Source organism: Pseudopipra pipra, chromosome Z (assembly GCF_036250125.1).
Source record: "Pseudopipra pipra isolate bDixPip1 chromosome Z, bDixPip1.hap1, whole genome shotgun sequence".
Lineage (NCBI taxonomy): Eukaryota > Metazoa > Chordata > Aves > Passeriformes > Pipridae > Pseudopipra > Pseudopipra pipra.
Genome location: NC_087581.1, coordinates 41,994,753 through 42,015,448, shown reverse-complemented (window position 1 = coordinate 42,015,448; position 20,696 = coordinate 41,994,753). Strand labels below are relative to the sequence as shown.

General features: G+C 45.9%; 1 protein-coding gene across 1 annotated transcript; it reads right to left on the bottom strand.

Annotated features, from left to right (window-relative positions):
• Nucleotides 1-2,233: 2,233 nt before the first annotated feature.
• KLF4 (KLF transcription factor 4) lies at nucleotides 2,234-6,821 on the bottom strand. The gene is made up of 5 exons (XM_064642841.1): nucleotides 6,347-6,821; nucleotides 6,133-6,250; nucleotides 5,111-6,017; nucleotides 4,861-5,025; nucleotides 2,234-3,344 (listed from the first exon to the last, which is right to left on the bottom strand). Exons 1-5 carry the CDS (start codon nucleotides 6,349-6,351, stop codon nucleotides 3,169-3,171), a joined length of 1,371 nt encoding a protein of 456 aa, XP_064498911.1. The 5' UTR covers nucleotides 6,352-6,821; the 3' UTR covers nucleotides 2,234-3,168.
• Nucleotides 6,822-20,696: the final 13,875 nt, after the last annotated feature.

Genomic DNA, 20,696 nt, shown 5'->3' with positions numbered 1-20,696 from the left:
TTTTTCAAGGCACACTTACAAGATTGCTCGGTGTTTTACGTATGTTTTATGAGATACGTGTTTTGATACATGTTGTTCCACTGCATCATGTACAATCCTGCACCTAAGTGCAACTCCACAATGCTAGACACAATGAAACAGGTGGCAAATGTAATCTTCTGTTCCTAGCTCTACTTATCAGAGCACAACTGGTGCAACTGCTCATTTCAGTGAGCCTTAGGAGACCGCCTTAAGAATAAGGATTGCCTTTCATACGTTGCATGCTGTATGGCAAAAATTGAGCTGTTGGCTCCTGTCCCAAAAAAGTATAGGAGTAGCATTTTAGAAATGGTTAAAGGAACAGCAACATTTCCTTTTAAATGCAGAGCTACAGTCGTGTCCATGTCAGTCTGGAAAGTCATATGTGAGGACAGCTTGGTTAGTATCAGGACAAAAAAAGGGAATTAAAAAAAATTGAATAGGAGAAGGGAACAATGCCCTGTTTCAGTTCAATTGTTCATGCAACTACAAACCTAGGGTCCATAAAAACATCAAGCAAAAACTGAAGCTGGTTGAAGCAGATAGTGCGATCCTACATGCTAGAGCGTCTTACAAAATTCTTCAGGGTACATAATGACATAACACTTAAAAAGCAACAGAAACCAGTTTTTCACATGAAATCTTCAGATTTTAGTACTTACAGAAGTGTTAGGACACAGACTTCGCACACATATATGAGATGTTCTGCATGGCAGCTGTAAAGATTATCCTGCAGCTACCAAGCTATTGAGATGGGACAGCACAATTCAGGCCCTCACAGCACATGCCAGCTTCAATGCCGACCGTGGATCTCTCCTCCAGAATTCACAGGCAGAGCAACAGAACAGGTAAAAAAAAAAAAAAAGAGACTGGTTTAATTGTAAAAAGTTTTCACATGGAAAAAGCTTCAGATAAAAGATGACTCATAACTTTAATTTAGCTTTAAATACTTGCTATTTGCAAACCAAACAAGACATTCCCTACTCCCGTGTTACCTATAAACCAAACCAACAAAGATAGCTTTGAGTTGAACAAAGCATGCCTTGGTGATAAGGGGTGAGAAATACTTTCTGCATTGTTATATTACTTATACAGACTTAGAAAGAAATGGCACCAGCAACCACACAAACAACACATCAAAATGTGAACTTTAATAGCATTCCAAAGGCACATTCGGAAACAAAAATTCAATATTGCTACTCTTGTTTTAATGACTGCAAAAATGCCTCTTGCCTGCAATTGTATTTTTTTCCATGCTCAGCTTTATTGGACATATGCATCCAAATTCCTAGCTGACTGGCATTTTAAACTAGCTGAAGAGGAACCATTTCTTCTCTTCACGAAGAGCAGTGAGAAAAACAGGTCCTGTTCGTGCAGCATTGCTACAGATTTGTAAATGCAGCTAGAACAATGAATTCCCTAAGGACAGGTACCACAGGGCTGGTGAGGACCTGAAGCATGCCGCAAGCTCACGACGAAGCCGGACTGTGGCGCAGCACATGTGGCTGAAAGTATGGAAGCACTCCGGGGACCTCGCAGCAACATGTCCTCAGTGTAGAGCTCCAGTATGCAGCCTCTGCACAGTCACCCTTCCCCAGCTACATGTGCATTCCTATGGGAATTTTGGCTTTTCATACATTGTCAAATTCCCAGGACAGAGCAGGTTTCACAAGGAACTCCCTGTGTAGATTATTGCTAAATGGTGTTTCATGCACACGCTCTTTATTCTTAAAGTCAAGTTCATTCTTTGCAACATTGATTCTCCTTCACTCACACTAAAGTGGTTACACCATCTTATCTAAGAAATCCAAGAAAAAGAAGCCAGAACTTTTTCATGATAAAAAGACAGCTACAAAAAAAAAAAATTCTAGAATTTGTTATCTTTCGAACGCACAAAGTCTCCATGTCCTCAGCAGAAGTGTTTCCTCTAACAAGTAATTCAGACTGAGTTACTTAAAAAACAGTAAAACTACAGTTTCATCGTGCAGGTGAGATAAGTGGCAATTTGATATTCAGAGCAAAAATCTTCCTTACACCTTTTTCCCTAAAAAGACGTGACATCAGCACTGCACTTACACAATCCCATCTTTCAGAGTCTTGAGACTACAAGCCTTTGCTGCCACCCCCTCCTTGCCTTGGTAAACTCAACCACTAACAAATACTTAATAAACTTTCTTTGGCCTTGTCCATGCATAGAAGAAAACTAGAGCAACTATTCAGATAAAATATTATAGGTTTATTTAAAACTTATTTTCACCTTGAATATGCAAAATACAAATTCCAACAAAATTTTGTTATTACTTTGTGGTTTACAAATATACAAAATAGAAGTTTGCTTAAATTTATATTACATATTTATTATGTAAAGAACTATATAGAAAACATTTGTTCTGCTTAAGGCATATTTGGGAATAAACCATTGTACAAACTATTGCACATCGAAACCACAGTGCATTACAGACTGTCTGCATAAAGTTATTTTCTTAGTAAAAAAAGATAAACCAGGTTTATTCACCTGATTTAGGTCATAATTGGCAATCGGAAGACAAAAAATATTTCCTTGTCAGATATGCAGCAGTTTGAGAACTTTGGCTTCCTGGTTTTGGTACCTCTAGAACCAACAGTCACTAAGCACCATGAAATAGGCTTTTAAAATATAATTTTGTACCTGAATTTTTCCTCCTCTTTTAACATTGTGATGGCTTTAAGAAGAAGAAAAAAAAAAGAAAGTACAAGATGACATTTACATCTAATATTGCATTGAAAGAAAATTAAGGGAATGTCATTTCCCTGTGTTATATCCCCACCCTCCAAACTACACACAGCCTGTTTAACCCTGATATCCGTGACTTCCAGTCACTCCTTGGCATTTTGTAGTCCGGAAATAATTCAAGTTGGATTTACAGATTGGAATGACAGAAGATCCAGTCATTGGCCCCAACTTTTTTTTTTTGGTTCTCTTACTTTTAAGTGTATACCTATAAAAAAAGAAAGTTGCAATGTCCATATGCAGTTATCCCTCTTTTCCACTCTTTGGAAGACTTCACCTCGATTTATCTGTAGTGCTTAAACTGTTTCTCCCCATCTTGCGGAAGACAGTCCTTGTGCTGTAAATACTGAATCTTTAGGGAAAAGGTCCACTGCTTCCAACTAGAAGTGCCTCTTCATGTGTAAGGCAAGGTGGTCTGACCTGGAAAATGCTCTGTCACACCGCTGGCACTGAAAAGGGCGGTGGCCTGTGTGTTTTCTGTAGTGACGAGTAAGTTCATCGGATCGGGCAAACTTCCATCCACAGCCTTCCCAGTCACAGTGATAAGGCTTCTCACCTTTTAAAAAAACCCAGGCAATAAAAACACATCAGTTAGGAGGTTTTGGTTTTTTTGTTTGGTTTTTTGTTGTTGTTGTGGGGTTTTTTTTGGTTTGTGGTTTTTTTTTTTTTTTTTTGTGGCTACCAATTCTAGCACCTTTCTCTCAAGCGGCACTAGAATATTGTCCTGCTTAAAAAAAAAAAAGGGGGCAGTCAAATGCAATGGACTTCTTGAAGCAGTTACAAACAAACTACAAGGACTAACAGAGCAAGATTGTCTTTTTGAGATGTATAGGCACTATACAATTTTGTTGTCACTTAAATCTTCACTAAAATGTTCATTCCCATCCTCTTCTGCACAAGGCTTCAGAGAACGCAAGCGTGTATTTTTGCTGGCAATTTTACATAGCAACCAGAAATAGCTCAGCAGAACAACGTATTTAGGTAATTGTAGGTCTCAAGAAGGAAAAAAACAGCCAGAAACTATTTTCATTAGCTCAGCCTGATTAAGGACTCAATCTTACTAGTGTCTTCACCATAACAAAACCACTGTTGATGGCAGGATGAGCTTCCCTCGCAATTACAAAGTCCCTGTCCCACGCACACTGGAGACAGTGCTGACTGGCTTGGGGCAGATGTTCACCATTCACTTCACTGATAGTTTTTCCCCCACTGCCATTAGCTGAAAATGCAGCCCAACTACCACAGCACCAGTATTTGTTTTTCCCTATCCTATCTCCTCCTCAGGAGAAAGTTTTGAATCGAGTTCACAATCCAGGGATTTAAATCATGCAAATTCCCAGGTAATTTAATCACTGTTATGGAATAACCACACTGGCTGTACCTGCTTTCACAAGCTCAGTTACTGCAACACCACACACTTAGCTGCAAGGTTAGAGTTTGAAACCAGGCTCAGATACACACTTCAGCAGGTTTTATCCCAATTCCAGCTGCCAACTATCCGCAGTTAAACTGCCTCTTTGGTGCTGTTTCAGGAAAAGATGTCCTCCCACAGGTAGGCGAGGCACCCCATCTGTGCTGCAGCTCAGCTGAAAGCCCCGCTCTCAATGGGCCCCATCACGGTTTCCCCAAAAAGGAAGCAGCAGAGGTGCACAAACCTCTGCCCTACAGGACTGCACAGCAGTTAACCACAAGCAAAGCAAGAAGTATCTTTGAGAGAGGTCTGCTCCCTTCTCAGAAGTGGGCCAACACCATCTAGAACAAGGAATCCTACCTGACTTCCAATTACCTGCTAATTAGCTCTCCACACAGCAAGAGAGAAGTAACAAACTGTGCCTTGGCAAGAAACCCATCTGCTCCCTGAGTCACTAAACCATTAAGCAAAATATCAAGCCAATAAGCAAAGGCTCCACAAGACTTCAAATAACCAAGAGGGGAAGAAAAAACAAAAAAGTCCGGCAACCCAGCAGAGAAAGGGTACGTCTTTCTGCTTTTAGCCCTCCACCTGTGCTCACACGTTTCCACTGTCTGAAGGACTCATCCCATGCCCCTCAGGCCGGGACACTGGAACTGACCTGTGTGGGTTCTTAGATGAGCCTTGAGATGAGAGCTCTTGGTGTAGGTTTTGCCGCAGCCCGCATAGTCACAGGTGTGCGTGGCCGTCCTTTTCCTAGGCCACGACCGGCGTCCCCTCTTGGGCTTGGTCTCCTCAGGCAGGCAGCTCCCGGATGGCATCAGCTCTAGGGGCGGACAGGAAGGAATGAGCACCGCCGTGGCCAGCACCAAAGCGGGCACACTGGCTGCCCCAGCACTGTGGGCACTCACCTTGGTACTGGAGCGTGCTGGGTGGAAGCTGCTCGGGCAGGAAGGTGGGGTAACCGGGGGCCGGGGGGTACCCGGGGGGCAGCGGCAATGGTGGATGGCTCAGTCCCGGGGCGGCAGGGAGGCAGTCTCTGCCGCTCAGCATCTCCTCGGGCCCCAGCGAAGGCGTACTCCGGGAGGGCAGCTGGCGGCTGCCCAATGCGAAGTCGTGCTGGGGGGCTCCTCGGGGGCTGCTCCCATGCGGTGGCGGGGCCAGCGTGCACGGCGGGGCGGCCTCTTGCTTGATTTTGGGGACCATCCTCGGCAGGGGTGTGTAGGGGCTGCTGGAGCCATCGACGCCGGGCGGTGGGGCGGCGGGGCCACTCTTGGGGCTGAGCCCTGGGTGGCTGTACTCGCCCACCGCCTTCACCACGAACTTGCCCTGCAGGCTGCCCAGGGGCGGCAGCGTCGCAGGCGCAGGCAGGTACACTGCGTCCAGGTCCGGCCGCATGAGCTCGGCCACGAAGCCTCCCGAGGGCGACACGTCGGTGATGTCTGCCAGGTTGAAGGGGGCGGCGGACCCGGCTGCGGGCGCCCCATCGCAGCTACCGCCGCCACCACCACCGTAGAGGAGCCCGGCGGGCTCGGGCCGGGGCAGCGGGTACGCGAAGGGCGCGGGAGGGCAGGGGCTGGCTGTGGGGGCCGGGGTGGCGGCGGGGGCCACCACCACGGCGGCGGCGGCGGGCTCCTGGTGCATGAGCGAATTGGAGAGGATGAAGTCGAAGTCCAGCAGCTCGTTAAACTCCTCGGCGTCGCGGCGGGGCCCCACAGTGGTGGTGGCAGCTTCCAGCTCCGACGGCGGCGTCTCCACCGGCCGCGCCGCCAGCGCCGGCGGCGGCCGCTTCAGCTGCGACAGCTCCTCCCGCCAGCGCTGCGGGGACATTCGCACGCCTCAGCCCCGGCCGCACCCGCCCGGCCCGACGGCCCCCGCCCCACCCGGCCCCATCCCGTCCCGTCCGGCTCCTCCGTGCCGCGCCGATACTCACGTTGCCGGGGCCCGCGGGCCGCGCCGCCTTCTCACGGCCCGCGGCGCCCGCCGCGAAGGTGGCGATGGAAGGGAGGAGCGTGCCGCTGAGCGCCATCTCGCACTCGCCAGGGGGCTGCCTGCGGGTGGGGGAAGACACAGCGGGGTCAGCGAGGCGGTCAGGGATGGAGGGATGCAGGGACGGAAGGGCGGCAGCCGCGCCCCGCAACACCCACCGCATCCGCACCGGGTCGTCCCGCCGAGCCGCCGCCGCCGCCGTCGTGGAGCAGAGGGAGGGAGGGCGCCTGGGACGCGCCGTCCAGCCGCGGGGACCCGGCGCAGCGCCGCCACCGGGGCGGGGCCGCGGGAGCGCCCTTCTTCTTCTTCTTCTTGTGGCTCGGCGGGGCGCAGAGCGGCTTGTGGGGCGCTAGCGGCGCCGCGGGGATGAAAGCGAAGAAGAGGAGGAGGAGGAGGCGGCGGCCGCCGCCCGGCAACGCGGCACCGGCAGCGCGGCGGCGCGGGGCGCTTCCCGAGGAGCCGCGGCCATGTGGGGAGCCGGGCAGGACGGACGAGGCGCAGTGATTCCAGTGGGGAAAAAAGGAGGGAGGGAAGGGATGGATGGATCGACGGAGGGAGGGAGGATAAGAGGGATGTGCACGGACTGCGCTCCGCTGCCGCCGCGCCCCGCTCGGCACTGCGCGGGGCTCCGGCCGCCGCCCCCTCTTATCACCTCACCTCGCGGGCGCGCCGCCCCCGCCGCCATAGAGACGGCCACAACAAACGGACATGTGGGGAAAGGGGGGGCATGGAGGGGCGGCCGGGGCGGGACGGGCTCGGGGCAAGGGGGGGAGCGTAAAGAAGGAGGGGGGGCTCCGCCCCGAGCGGCCCGTGACGCGGGCGGTGACGGCGGTGAAGGGGGGGCAGGACGCGGGGACACGAGCGCTGGGGATGCCCGCGAGCCGCGGGGGCTCCCACACGGGCGGCGGGGTGGGAATTCCCGCCGGGAATCGGCGGCCCGGCGTGGAAGGGGAGGAAGCGGAACGGAGCATCCCGAGCGCCCGGCCGTGCCTCACCGTCCTTCCCCTTAACCTTTCATTTTCGTTTTTTATTTTTAATTTATTTTTTTCTTTATTTTGTGTCCCTAATTTTTCTTTTCCCTTATCCCCTTCTCTCCTTTTTACTTTTTTTTTTTCTGGTCCCTTTTTGTTCATTTCCCGAAGAGCCCCGACAGCGCGGCTCCACACTCGTCACACTCTAAATGCCAGCCTTTGGCTACTCTTCGACTCCCCCCCATCGCAGGGACCCACCGGTCCGCGGAGATGCGGCCGGGCAGCCTCGGTCGCGACGGTGCCAGAGGCCGGGACAGGGCGGGAGGCTGGAAATAGTCCTTGAAAAAAAAAAAAATTAAGTTACAGAAGAATCCCCAAAACCAGAACACACTCAACCCAACCGGGAACCGCAGCGAACGGACCGGGCTAGCCAGTGGGAGGGTGGCCCGGCTCCTCCAGAGGGCAATGGCGAGCCGGCGCCTCGCCTCTCTGTCCCCCTGGCGGGCTCTGTCCCTGTCCCCGACGGGCTGTGTCCTTGTCCCCCCCGGCTGGCTGTGTCCCGGTCCTCCCCGCCGGCTCTGTCCCTGTCTCTCTCCCGGCCAGTGGGCTGTGTCCCGGTTCCCCCTGTGGCCTCTGTCCCTGTCCCACTCGACTGGTTGTGTCCCTCTCCACCCCACCCCCGGTGGGATCTGTTCCGGTCCTCCCCGGGCGGGGTCTGCGGCAGATCTCTTCCCCCCGGTGCCGCCGGCCGCTGACCAGAGCTGGCCGGGCTGGAGGGGTGAAGTCCCAGCCCTACAGTGATTTGCAAACATAAGACTGAGTAACTTGCGATGACTAAATTAAACCTTAAAATAATAATAAAATGCCCGGCTTTATTTTAGAGGACCAGTTTTACTGGTTTTGCATTTACGAATGTTAATCATTAATAACTTTGGCACTAAAAAGCAGAGCGGTTTTTTTTCTGCACAAAGTCCGTGTCTTGGCAGAGGATATGCCAGGAACCACCGGTACAAAGAAGGATTAGTGTGTAGGGATGAAGGCTGGTGACCTAGCAGGAGGGTGCCCACAGGGGGAAGGGAGGCACTTTCCCCGCTCAGAGGTGAAGGACCTGGTGGTCTGCACAGCCCCCACAGCACTGCTGCCAGGTCCCAGCTGTGACTCCCATCCAGGGCTTGTGCTCTTAAGTCTCTCTGACAACAACTTTAGGAATGAGCATCCAAACCATATGCCAACAGTTTTAGATCTAAACCTCCCCTCTAACTTAGTCTCAGGAGAAAACCTCTTATGTGGAAACTTGCAGTTCTCTGGATATTTTTTCCCCCATCAGTTGCTTTTCATTTGTTTCCTCGTACTGCAAACGTTAATTTACAGATCTCCTAAGCAATGCAGTGTTTTCCAGGTCCAGATTTCAGACTCAGGATCTCTCGAGGCCAACATTAAAATAAAAATCACATCTCTTATTAGACTTAGGAGAACAAGAATGCTTCAAAAGCAGATAAGTGATCTGATATCTTTAAAATAAGTGCCAGAACTTCACCAGTTCCAGGAAGAGGAGGCTTGAGTATTGCAGGCTGAAATAATACAGGTTGCTTTCACAATCTTTCATTAAAATAGACTTAATCGCAGTGTTTCTTGGTAATTCAGACAGACACGTGCGAGGTATGTGTAAGCTCATGTTAAAAAGATGTGGCCCACTTTCATCTGAGTCTTGATTTTGAATTGTGTAAATGTTGGCAGGCTGCTTGAAAAAAGTGTATGTTTGCAGGCATTTGGGGAGACCAATGACACCTGTGTTTGAACATCCCACATAAAGATCAACACATTCTTTTTTTTCGTCAATGAAGCACAAGGCAAAAGGTTTTGCTCCCTTGAACAACAGGGACTGTCATTTAATGGTCTGAGTGTGGAAATTAAATGCATTAGATTTTCAACTGTTCACAGCTAATGCTTTCCCAGCCTACATAACAACCTAAATGATGTTTTCTTAGGACAGACTTATGTTAACATGCCTTCTGTCGCCAGCCAACTATTTCTCCAAGTCTCAGTTTGCTCTGAATTTCCCAATTTTCTCAAAAACTTTCCTTCTACAAACTCAGAACACAGCATCTTTCTGTGCTGTTCAAAGCCAACTTCAGAGATTGCCTAATCCAGATAGAGAATTGCATGGAATCTGTGTCCCTCTCACCTTGGGATGTGCAATGACATTTTTCCAGATGATGCTGTGCTCTGTGCTGGGACAGAAAGAAGTCTGCTGCAGTACTTGCCATGCCAGACTGCTGTCTGGCATGTTTCTCTCCCTCCCTAGGTAGGAGGAGATGTCTTCCACATCTACAACATTTTATAGTGTAAGTGGGGTTGCCGCAGGCTTGCCACCGGTGCTGCTCACCCATTTTGGGAAAAGCATTATTCCATGATGCAGGCAACCCATATGAGTGGCCAGTCCAAGCAGTAATCCACTGCAAGTGCGGGGCAGAATAGAAATGACTGAGTGAAAGGCCTTAGTATCTACCCTGAGTCAGTGTTAAACTGATCACCTGTGTGTAAAAACCCCAAAAGACAGGAAGAACCCAAGGTGATGGAAGAGCACAGGTTTCTGAAGCAGAGACAGCCATCAGGAAATGGCATCACATATTAAAAACACGAACAATAAGAAAAAAGTCGAGGCAATTGTGTCTGAAACAAAGACCAACATGTTTATCTTGATATGTTTATTTTAAAGCTTAAGTTTGGAACTTGATTTTCAACTAACTGGCTCTCAGGGACCACAACGTGCAGCTTATCCCCTTCCATTTGGTTGTCTGTGAGAGCAGCTGATGGAATCAGGGACTGCAGACTTTGGAAAAGATTGTGGCACGGCATCCTCAGGGTCAGACAATGAGATGCTTTCCCAGCATCTCTGGGATTGCATTTTGTTATCTCTGCAGCATGCTGCAGCAGACAGCCTACAGGGCCAGGAGCTGCTGGGGTCCCGCTCCAGTCCTGGAGAACTGGGGAGGAAATCATGATGCTGGGTTGTATCTAATAGTATCCCCTCTTGCTGCTTCATCAAAAGCAGCAATTCCATAATCCTTGGTGCTGTGCTGAGTTTTACCCTAACAAGGTTGCAGATGAAGTGGGTGAAGTTCAAGAAGGCTGGGCACCTGGAAGGTTTCTTATGTCCCATGCCACTCAAATTATCTGACCCCAACTGGACTGTGGACGAGGGAAGAGGAAAGTGTGAGGGATTGCCCACACACCTGCTGTGCAAGGCACACTGTAGAGTGCAGTGCTGAGTATCCACCATCCTTCCACAGGACCTCTGCTCACTGAGAAGGATGAGACAGTCCAGAGTCACAGCCACCAAATTGCCTTCCTGTGTTCTACTCAAGGAGACCTGTCTTTTGGGTATCTGTGGGGTTTTTTTTTGGTTTGTGTTTTTTTTTTTTTTGTTTTGTTTGTTTGTTTGTTTTGTTTTGTTTTTTTTTTTGCCGTGAATTGTATAGCCATAATAAAGTGCAGCTGAGTTCAAGTTTTATTTATCTGTTCTTGCATGGGGTATTTTGTTTTTGTTAAACAGAAATAAACCCCTGTTCAGCTGGCAGTTATGCTCGTGGATTATTAGTACAGTGCAAAGGGCACATCTCTGAAGATTGTGAACAATTCCAGGCAGGCTTCAAGCAGCAGTAAGTGCATACATACACAGATGGGACATGCAGACTTAGAATCATAAATGTTCATGCTGAGAATGTCAGCAGTGCCTATGGTCATATCTATTCTCATCTGCTTTTTGAAAGCCTGACCATATCTTGTTGATATTTATTTTATTTTTCTAGGAGGTATTTAGAAGATATGTAGGTGTGGGACACAGTTTAGTGGTGGGCGTGGCAGTGCTGGGTTAATGGTTCGGCTCGATGATCTTAGAGAGCTTTTCCAACCTAAGTGATTCTGTAATTCTGTGAACAAGGTCAGAATGACCCAAAATAGTTATTGTCACCATTCAACAGCATTGCTCTAGTTTAGATCAAACACCCTGCAGTGAGGTGCTGTAGGAGTGTGCTGTTGGTCTTTCATTCCCCTGTAAGAATTAGTGTCGCTGAGAGTTTTTTTAAGTGCCGATGCCAGGAGGTCTCTGGACCATGAGGTGCTTTTATTCTGCTGGGCAGCCAGAAGGTTTTCACACCCCAGAGGGAAGGATCTTCATGCAGGGGAAAGGCTTGATGATTACTTTCACTTGTACTTATGACACATCAACCCAGTGTTTCTTCCCTGAGAGCCTGTAACTAAGCAGGGCTTAACCTCAAGGGTCCGATTCTCAACAAGAGTTCAGATTGTGATTCCCACTGAATTTCCCCCAGGGTGATAACTCCTGGGGGAATAGATACTCTGAGATTCAGGTATCTGTTTCCAGAAATGCTGATCCCCCCCATCAAGTACCATTCACTTAACCTCACCAGCCCCTGGCAGAGGCAGCCAGTACCCTCACACAGTTTAGCACCACTGAAGCAGCAACTTTTTTGCTTTCAAGCAATTCAAGAGTAGTTGAGTTTTTCTAAGAGGCAAAAATATTGTTGAGTTGTTTATGGAAAACAAAGAGCTTTATGCTTTTTTTTTCTTTTTTAAATCAAGCTTAGGCATCCTTGCTTTAATGGGTTTGCCCCATCTGTCATTGTTTTAATGGGTTTGCTTCATCTTTGAATTTAGATGTTCCCCAAACTCCAACAATGACTTAAATAAGTGACTCCCACAGTGGGACTGGTGCACACAAGAACTCCACAATAAGCATCCTTTTTAAAATCCTGCATGTAATATGGGGACACTCACACACAGCGAAGAGGATGAATTCTTATTTATTTGTTTGTTTGTTTGGGATTTTTTGCATGCATGGAGCCGATGCATTGTGTTTTTCCAGACCCAATGGAGGAGTCACAGAAAAATAAGGAAAACTTGAGAAATTACCAGCTGTTAACTAACCAGAGGATGGTCCCCATTGATGGCTGCTAGGTTTGGTATATCCTAGAAGATGCAGGGAAATGTATGTGTGAGAAGACCAAGTTCTCTGTGGAGATCTCTCTGAAGAAGCCAGATATTGGGATTACTATTAATTCACTTTTTGTCATCCTTCTTGGAAGGAGTCTCTCATGATTATCGGTATGAAATATTTAAGGCAATGCTGTCCAATAGCCTCTGGAACTTCTAATATATCTGTCTCCCTGCAAGAATCCCTTTTTTGCTGCAAGAAAGGGTTTTGCTCTTTGACCATCTTCCAGCCCCCTCAATTGTTGTGGAAAAACTATGTGGAAGAGATCTTCCCTATCCTCCCTATCTCAGGCTCTTGTTTTGCAGTATTGCTCACCTTTTAATGAGCAATCTTTAACTAATAACCTCTATTAATAAAAATGAAGTGTCTTACTACAGATTTGGCTTCTCAGAACATTTTCGAGCAGTGTCACTATAAAATCAGTTCATCCTTTTCTTGCCTGCGTAGGCCTGAAATGAAGCGATTTTCGCTCATTTCACTTTTTTCCTGGTTTCTGAAGCTGATGGAATCAGGGAAACTTTGGCAGATCTGCCTGCAGACTCAGGAAGATGGCACACCTGCTCTGGTTTTTTGCTATTTCTTTGCACGTATAAAAAATGGCAACATTTTGCAACTAAGGAAGGGAAGCTCTAATACTGGGCAAATTCATAAGCGGGTTTCAACACCCACCAAGGAGAAGTCGGCTCTCACAGCTCGAGGATTTTTCAAACCTTTCTCTCCCGCTAAGCTCCGAGCGTCTTTTGTTTGCGTAAAAGTGGGGCTTCTGAGGAAAGTAATCTGACTTGATAACAGGTTTCCTAGCAAAACAGGTAGGAGAATACCAGCAAATACACGAGATAGCTGCTTCTTGTGGATAATGCGTTTGAATTTGCATGAGTAAGGGAGAGTTTAGCAGCAAAGTGCTCCTGAGTTTAACCAGGAGTATTTGCAATTAAATTTGTGATAATGAGGTAGGTAATAACAGGATAGTAAATAACACCTCTGCCAATCTTTCAATGGTTCCTCCCTTGCAGCGTTGTGGATAAGTTGATCCGGACAGCTGATCGCCCAAGATGCATTTTTAAACTATTTGCTATGTTGAAGTCAAGAACATCTGTTGTTTCCCTTCACCAGCATCCAGCAGAGGAAATGACTAGATAAATATTCCCCTCGTTTGAACAGGAATAAAGACACTGTAGGAGAACACGGGGAGAAAGGATCAGTACTGCCTGCTCTGAGAATAAATACCAGGCTTTCCACATTGTTTCCATAAAAGCCTCCAGCTCTACTCCAACGTTAATGGACCAGCAGGAGCCCATTACTCTATGATAACAGTCCTTTGCTCACTTAATGAGAGCACTATGGCAAGTACTCTCGGATTGCATTGCATAATGATGCTCCGGTGGTATTGCTGAAGGACAGTTTTTGTGGCTCTATCGCTTCCAGGAAAGCTTTGCCACGGACAACAGCATAGCCAGGACCTTGTTAGTCAAGAGGCACACGGATGGCTAGTGGCACAAAATATTACCTGAGACACCTCACCATGGGCAGAAGAGTTTAGGCTGCCCATCCCTGCTGGATGAGAGTTTCACTGCTCGCTTCACAGGCTGTCGCGAAGCAGGGCACTGAGAAGTGGGGACAAAAAGTGCCATAGGAAATCAGTAATGAGGAAACACGAGAAAATTAATAATGGTGCATTCTGAGTAGGGATTGAATAGCATGCAGTAATTGAGGCCCGGGGCCACGCTCTGCACAATAAGAAAGAAACAAAATAAGGAATAGATGCTCATTAGGCTCCAGATTCAGCCAGTCTAAATTCCACCTAAGTCTTTATGCCAAGTGCTTCCTACTGGCAGGCCCTGGGAGGGATGTCGAGTCAATGAGAAGCCTTAGGTGAAATTTAGGAAAGGAACAAATCTGTCTGACACTGCACAACACCTACCTTGAGCAATCAACGAATGACACAGAGCTTCTCTGGAAAGTAGCTTGTGATCCTGTAATGCAAGAAAGGGGCCAAGAGACGGCGGCATGGGCATCTTTAATTTTTGTGTTGTGGGCCTGGTTTTGCAACAGTAATTTTTTCACAACTTTTTTTTTTTAATGGGAAACAGAATACCATCCATTTGTGGATGAATTATACAGCTCAATTTAAAAAAGAAGCATTTGCTTCTGAACTCCTTTAAAGTTTCCTTGAGTAAATTAGCTAAACTCTTTGTAGAATAGATTTGGGACTTAAGAGAATGAATGCAGCCAAGGCTATGAATAAATTTGAAAGTAATTAAGATAGAGTATTTACACCAGTTAATAATTTTGGATGCTGGCATCCCATGAGTGAAGACATACTCATTGGGAGATGAATTTATAATTTTTATCCTCTGAAGACTGATTGCCAAAGAGTCTTTCTATTGATAAAATCTTCCACTTTTCTTTACAATCCATTGTCTTACACAATAGGCAGTAGTGATTCAGTGGAGGGCACCTAACTTACCCGCTGGATTAGGAGGTCAGATCTGTTTCCAGAGGGAGGAAGAGAGACAGAGAGAGCCTAGAAATCTCTTTGAAGCATTAAAACACCTCTGTCTTCAGATAATGTAGGGTGAACTTAAGGGGTTGGTGGGCTAAGGCTGGGGACTAGATGAGTTTGTGTGGATCTGGCCAGTGCTGCAGGACATACACAATACTGACAGCTCTGGTGTTCAGTGTCAGAAGTCATTTAAAAAAGTTAAGCTAGATTCTTCCGTGACTAAAAGGTTCTCAACCAGACAGAATGCCCAAATCCACATATGTGTAGCTGTGGATCCATGTTTCATCACCTAAAAAGAGATTGGTCCTGCTCTGTATTATTTTGTAAAGTTGGCCATCAGAAAGGATGTTTGTTTAAGTCATGTGGCTCCTCCTCTGGGTGCTTACATTTTTGTCACAGACATATAGTGAGATCCTAAAATTCCCACTCTTCTTTGGTCATTAGCTCCCTTCTATCCTAAGCACTGGTGAATCACAGGAGGCCCGTTCTGCACAATTCATGTGAATATTAAACACACTTTCTTAACTTTTGTGTCCCTCAGTGTTATGCAGACACACTGAAAACATGACCTTGAAGGACAAAGGTTTAGTTCCTTGGCCAGATGCCTAACAGTGGCCAAAGCCCCACTGTGCTGGAAGCACCTGAAGCAGTGGTTCAAAATGTCACACAGAAAATTTAAATACTATGAATGAAATATCTAACTACTCACATTTAATTTAAGGTAAGAGCTTGGTTAGTAATGTTGTTTGGGAATGGAGGACGATTTTAGTGCTACTACATTGGTTAAAATGTGTCTTCCATCAGCTAACTGCTAATTCATATTGCTTATTTTGTTAGCTTATGCTAATCTTGTGTTTACTAGTACAGAAAGCATTTATTTAGCCATGAGGAGCAGTCTCTGTGCTGCTGGAGGTTTATTCATCAGTGAACTCTTTGTTTCAGACCTTTGGTGCACAGAAGAGAGAAACACATGAGGGAAAGCTGTCTTGTTTCTGCTGCTCTCTGTGGTCCTTCCCATCAGCTGCACAGGGATGACCAATTCCCACATGCATTTACTGAATGTCTGCCCATCCCCTGCAATCTGTGTAATTAGTCTGACCTGGCCTAGGGCAAAGTCTGTGTGAGCATGTTTTATTTTTTCTTTTCATGGTTAAGGAAACATGCACCATGTTACCATGGCTTGACAGCAGGTAGGTGGCGATTTACAAACCTCTAGGAAGCTTGTCACTTTAGACCCCATTTCTAGACCTTTTTTAATTCCAGAATACGTTCTGCTAGATGTGGTATTGTGACGAAAAGAAGCTTTTATTGCTGTAGGAAAGTGACTGCATAGCACTGCCTACAGCAATTTCGAATGTGAGTAGACACAAGAGTAAAATAGACATAGAAAAATGTATTATCTGTAATGCGAATAAGTATTTTTTAATGAAATTCTGGAGAAAAGGAAAACGTAACAGCCTATCATGCAGCAATCAAGTCACAGTGTTGAACCTGTGAGTCACAGTCATCTCCATGTCAATAACTGTGAAGTAAGCACAGACCTATGACTTCATTCCAGGAATGAGCCATTTGTGGGGGCAGTGAATATTCAGGTAGTTGCCAGCTTCTAACAGCATCAGGGAAAGGCTAAAAAATGGGTTGTAAAGAAAGTCCAGCTTCTTTCTTCACTCATGTCTTGTGCAGTCTTATCGATATCCTACGTAACGGCCTTATTCTCTTTTATTTTTTTTCTTGGAGCTCTGCAGGGAATCCACAGGAACTGAGTTAAGCAAAAGGCATGAGATAGGAATGGGTTGTTGCTTTTCCTGGTGGGATCTTTGGCTGAGATAATTTGAATTCAGTGATGCTGTACTGATTAGTAAGAGATGGTGAGACTGGTCGACACTGACTCCAATGGCAGTGCTATTTTCTTTGCTGAGAATAGGCCAATGAAAAAACTGGAGATTTGCAGTTGCTCTTCCTTTCCTGCATCCTGCAGGAATCCTGTGGGTTCTGCCAACCCTACCCCTGTTCTGTGACAGACGTCCCTGCTCTCTTTGTGGATTGGTGGTATATGAAAATCTTAAGAAAGAATGAAGTTTGTCATGCTTTCCTTCCACACCTTACATTTTCAGTGCAGATATAAGTGCAAGATTCAGTTGTGTACCCCAAGTAGGACAATATTTTCTGATGGCTCTGTGTTGGAAACAGGCTGGAGCATCAAGTCCTGAGCAGAATCAAAAGTCACGGGATGTGTCCTGGGTTGCCTTGCCTTGCCTTCCCTCAAAGGCTAATTTTGAAAGCTGGAATTTGGTTTTCTCTTTCCTCAAAGAGGAAGTATGTTTTAAGTAGTGCCCTTGTCTGTTAGTTTGCTACAGTATCTAATTATAACCCTTGAAAATAAGATATTCTGCTAAATTAAATGCCTTGGCAAAGCCCTTCTGAAATTGCTATAGCTTAGATGGAATTTCTAGTCCATTCCAGTGCAGTTGGCCAAGGAGAGGGTCTATTTTCCTTCCCCAAGCTTTTTGCTATAACATCTTTTCCCTCCTGGTTCTCTTAACAGAAGGCACCCAAAATCCACTTCTTTATGGATATTTGGTGTCTCAGAGAAAGTGATCAACTCCCTTCACAATGTCTGTGTATGCTGCACTTACATCTGAAGTATTTCTCACTCTTTTCCCATTAAGATATTATTTTAACCCAGACTAACAATTTGGGATAACTGGCATAGGGTAAGACCACAGTTTTTGTTTGGTTTTTTGTTTAACTACATTTACTTTTTCAAGTCATTCATAGGATAGGCATTTGCAAGCTTAAGGTCCTTTTATTGATGAAAAGGACACACCATATAATTCTGATAATTTTTCAGGAACAGATAGTTCAGCCCCAGTTAAATATACTTCCCTGGCAAAACATGGGTAGTCTTTACTGAAAACTGATCAGCATGCCAAATGTCAGTTATTTAATATGAGTTTGGATTGTACAAGGATGAAAGAAAGTAATACTTTTTCTTGGCAAATGAGTATATCAGAAACATCCATGCTAAATGTAATCAGATGTGAAACAAAGAGAGGGAGAGAAATGAGACTGCAGAAGAAAAATTACACTTCCCTCACTTGAAGAGAAAACACAGCAAGTTCCGGCATCAAAGAATTAGTAGTTCCGAGTTTGTTAACAATTAAGACCAGTAGAAATGCTAATTCCATGTGAAAGGTCTGTGCTATTTTTAGCTGTGCCATAAATAGACTGGTGTAGGATGTGGTTAGCTAGGCCAGGGCCCTATTAAAATCAGGGTATTTACTGGGCAACTGGAGTGATGTTTCTTACTGAATCAAAGAGCTTCTTTTCTATGCACGCATTGGTGGTTCCATGTAGAGGTGTTAGCAAAAGAAATAAGGATAAGAGGAGCCTTTTTTCCCCTTGAATAGCAAGAGAGCTGCCTAAGCCTGGGGAGCCCTGAAAGCAGCCGCTGGACACCTGCCCTCTGTTTCATGTCTCTGTTTTTTCCCAGGGCTTTGGATTGTTCCAGTAGCAGCCCATGAGTGTACATGAGCCTTTGCAAGAGGATGAGCAGCCCAGCAGGACCATGACCGTCCCCAGACTCATTACAGCAGTAAGAAAAGCAACTTGCACAGTTTGCTCCTCTGGCATTTAAGCTGAACTTCTCACATCCCTGTATTTAGTTGCTGTGTCTTTGTTTTCCCACTCAGAAATGCCGGTTTTGAGTCCTTTTGTGTCTGTGCATTTAGCTGTGTTGGGATCACATATGAAATGCAGCTCCAAGTGCACTTTTGTATCCTGAAGGTCCATGCCAGGCCACAGTAGATACAAAACAAGACTGTAGGAAGTCTCTTTTGATCCAATTTCTCCACCATTTTTTGTGATTTCTTTACCTCACATAAAATGAGAGTGCTGCAGAGGGTTACAGGTAGAAGGAGGATTTTACTGACTCTTCTTGTTTAGCTTAGTTGTGGCTGGGTGTTTGTAGCCTGAACTCCTCAGGTAGACACAAGTCAGTCATGAGTTCATGCTTTTGACAGTGCAGCTCATCCAGTTTTCACCCAGAGGGTTACATCTGTTAGAAGACAAATGTGTGAGGCTGTTTTTGCCTTTTCATGGACATCTGTCTTTGGTGTGGGCAGCAACTCTGTGGGTGCTGTGTGTTCCTTGAGCCCAGGACGGGCCTTCAGGTGGGTACAGGACTCCTGGTAATGTAGCTGTTATATCAGCTTCTGCACCTGGCTTTTCTCCTCGTGGTAAGCACAGGCACAACGAGGGAGGTGTGAGCCTGGTCTTGCCTTGCCACGCAGACAGGAGGCAGCTGGGGTTGTGCCTATGAGCAGAGGAAGCTGTTTAAACTCAGACATCATGTCACCGGTCAATGCAAAGTCAGTCTGTGTGGCTTCACCTTTGTGGCTGCCCATGTCCTTCCTGGAGTTCTGGAGAAGCTGGTTGAGATTTCCTTTGGAAGGCAAAAAAGCACGACTTGTTGTCTTTAAAGGAGCAGGAGTGTAGTGCTGAGGTGGACCAGAACCCTTTATTAAATGTCAGCCAGACTTGGCTTTTAGTGTCACCAGATTTGTCCTGCTAGACAAATTCTGCTGTTTGGCACAGTTATGTTCTTGTCTGGTATCTAGTGAACCATCATTAAAAAAAACAAATAATAATAGTTTGGTGAAAGTGCAGAGTTGATACTGCTGAGTAATGTATTTGCATACTGGCATATGCTCTATGAAAGTAAATAAGATTATGTTAAACTCATCTGGAAGAGAGTTAATTTAACATCCTGGCTAAAGTTATGCAACCAGAGGAAGGGGGGTGGATGTAATAGACAGGCTGATGAAGCCTGGGGGACAAAATGTCCTAGTGGAAATTGTATGTAGCACAAAAGAACCCAGCAGAAGAGCATTGATTCAAGGCTGCTTATATGCACACACAATTGTTTTTCTGTTAGCTTTAAGAAGGCACAGGATGATGAAAGAAGGAAAAAAATTATCTGCAAGACAGATTTGCTGTCTCCTTCTTATTGAGATCTAAGTTGCTTCTTGGTCCTGGTTCAGAAGAGCCCCAGGACACGGTAGGGCGTGAACATGGCTCAGTGCATTGGATGGATAAAGGCCAATGTGTATTTCAAACTGCACGGCTGAACAAACTCTCAGGTCCTGTTTTCAATAGCTGACAATATTGTGAGATGGTCCCCTCTGAAACACATAATGGGCTGAAAAGTTGTAGGACTTCAAGGGTGTTTGGGCTTGGACACAACCTTCCACGGTGGGCTTTGATTTTTAACAATTCATTTTAAGCACTTGTTTTGAACAACTCCAGATTTTTAGGCAGCTTTGCTCTGGATTTTCCACAGAAACTTTGTGTAGTTCATATATCTCTCTCATTATTATAGGCTTGGAGATAACTTTGCTATAGAGAAATGAATGTGCTTCTTGCAATAAGCAAAGTTTGAAATGCTTATCCAAACCCTTACTTCTGAAGGTCTTTGTATTCAATATTGCAGGTCATAGCAGGCAAAACTCTTTTCCTCCCTGTCAGTAGTCATATGTCTCTAAATTCAATCTGAACCCTCAACACTAAGTCTAAGGAGTAAATTCCTAAATCCTGTTTGAGAACAATTTCTTTTTCAAGAAAATGTAAGTGTGAGGTTGCCAGATATATAAAACTATGTGAACAGTTAGATCAATGACAGTATCACAGCATAGTGATGGGGTATTACTGTGCTGTTTGATTAACATACTGCCTCAATTTGCACCCTCTTAGGGAAGAAATGTCTCCAGAAATAATTATACTGTGAAGATGGGAAGTTTTAGAACATAGGTGATATTTGCAGTAACGGTTTCTTGGGCCTCACAATGAGTATTGATGGCAAATCTACCTCCCAGAGCAGTGGGCACAAGAAACTTGATGCTAAGGTTATTGATGTCACTAAATGCTCCTGCATGGTTATTTTGAGAATGTCTTTTGTGTATAATTGACAAAGGGCTCAGAAGCTTCTACATCTTCTACCCATCTCCTTCTACCCAGGA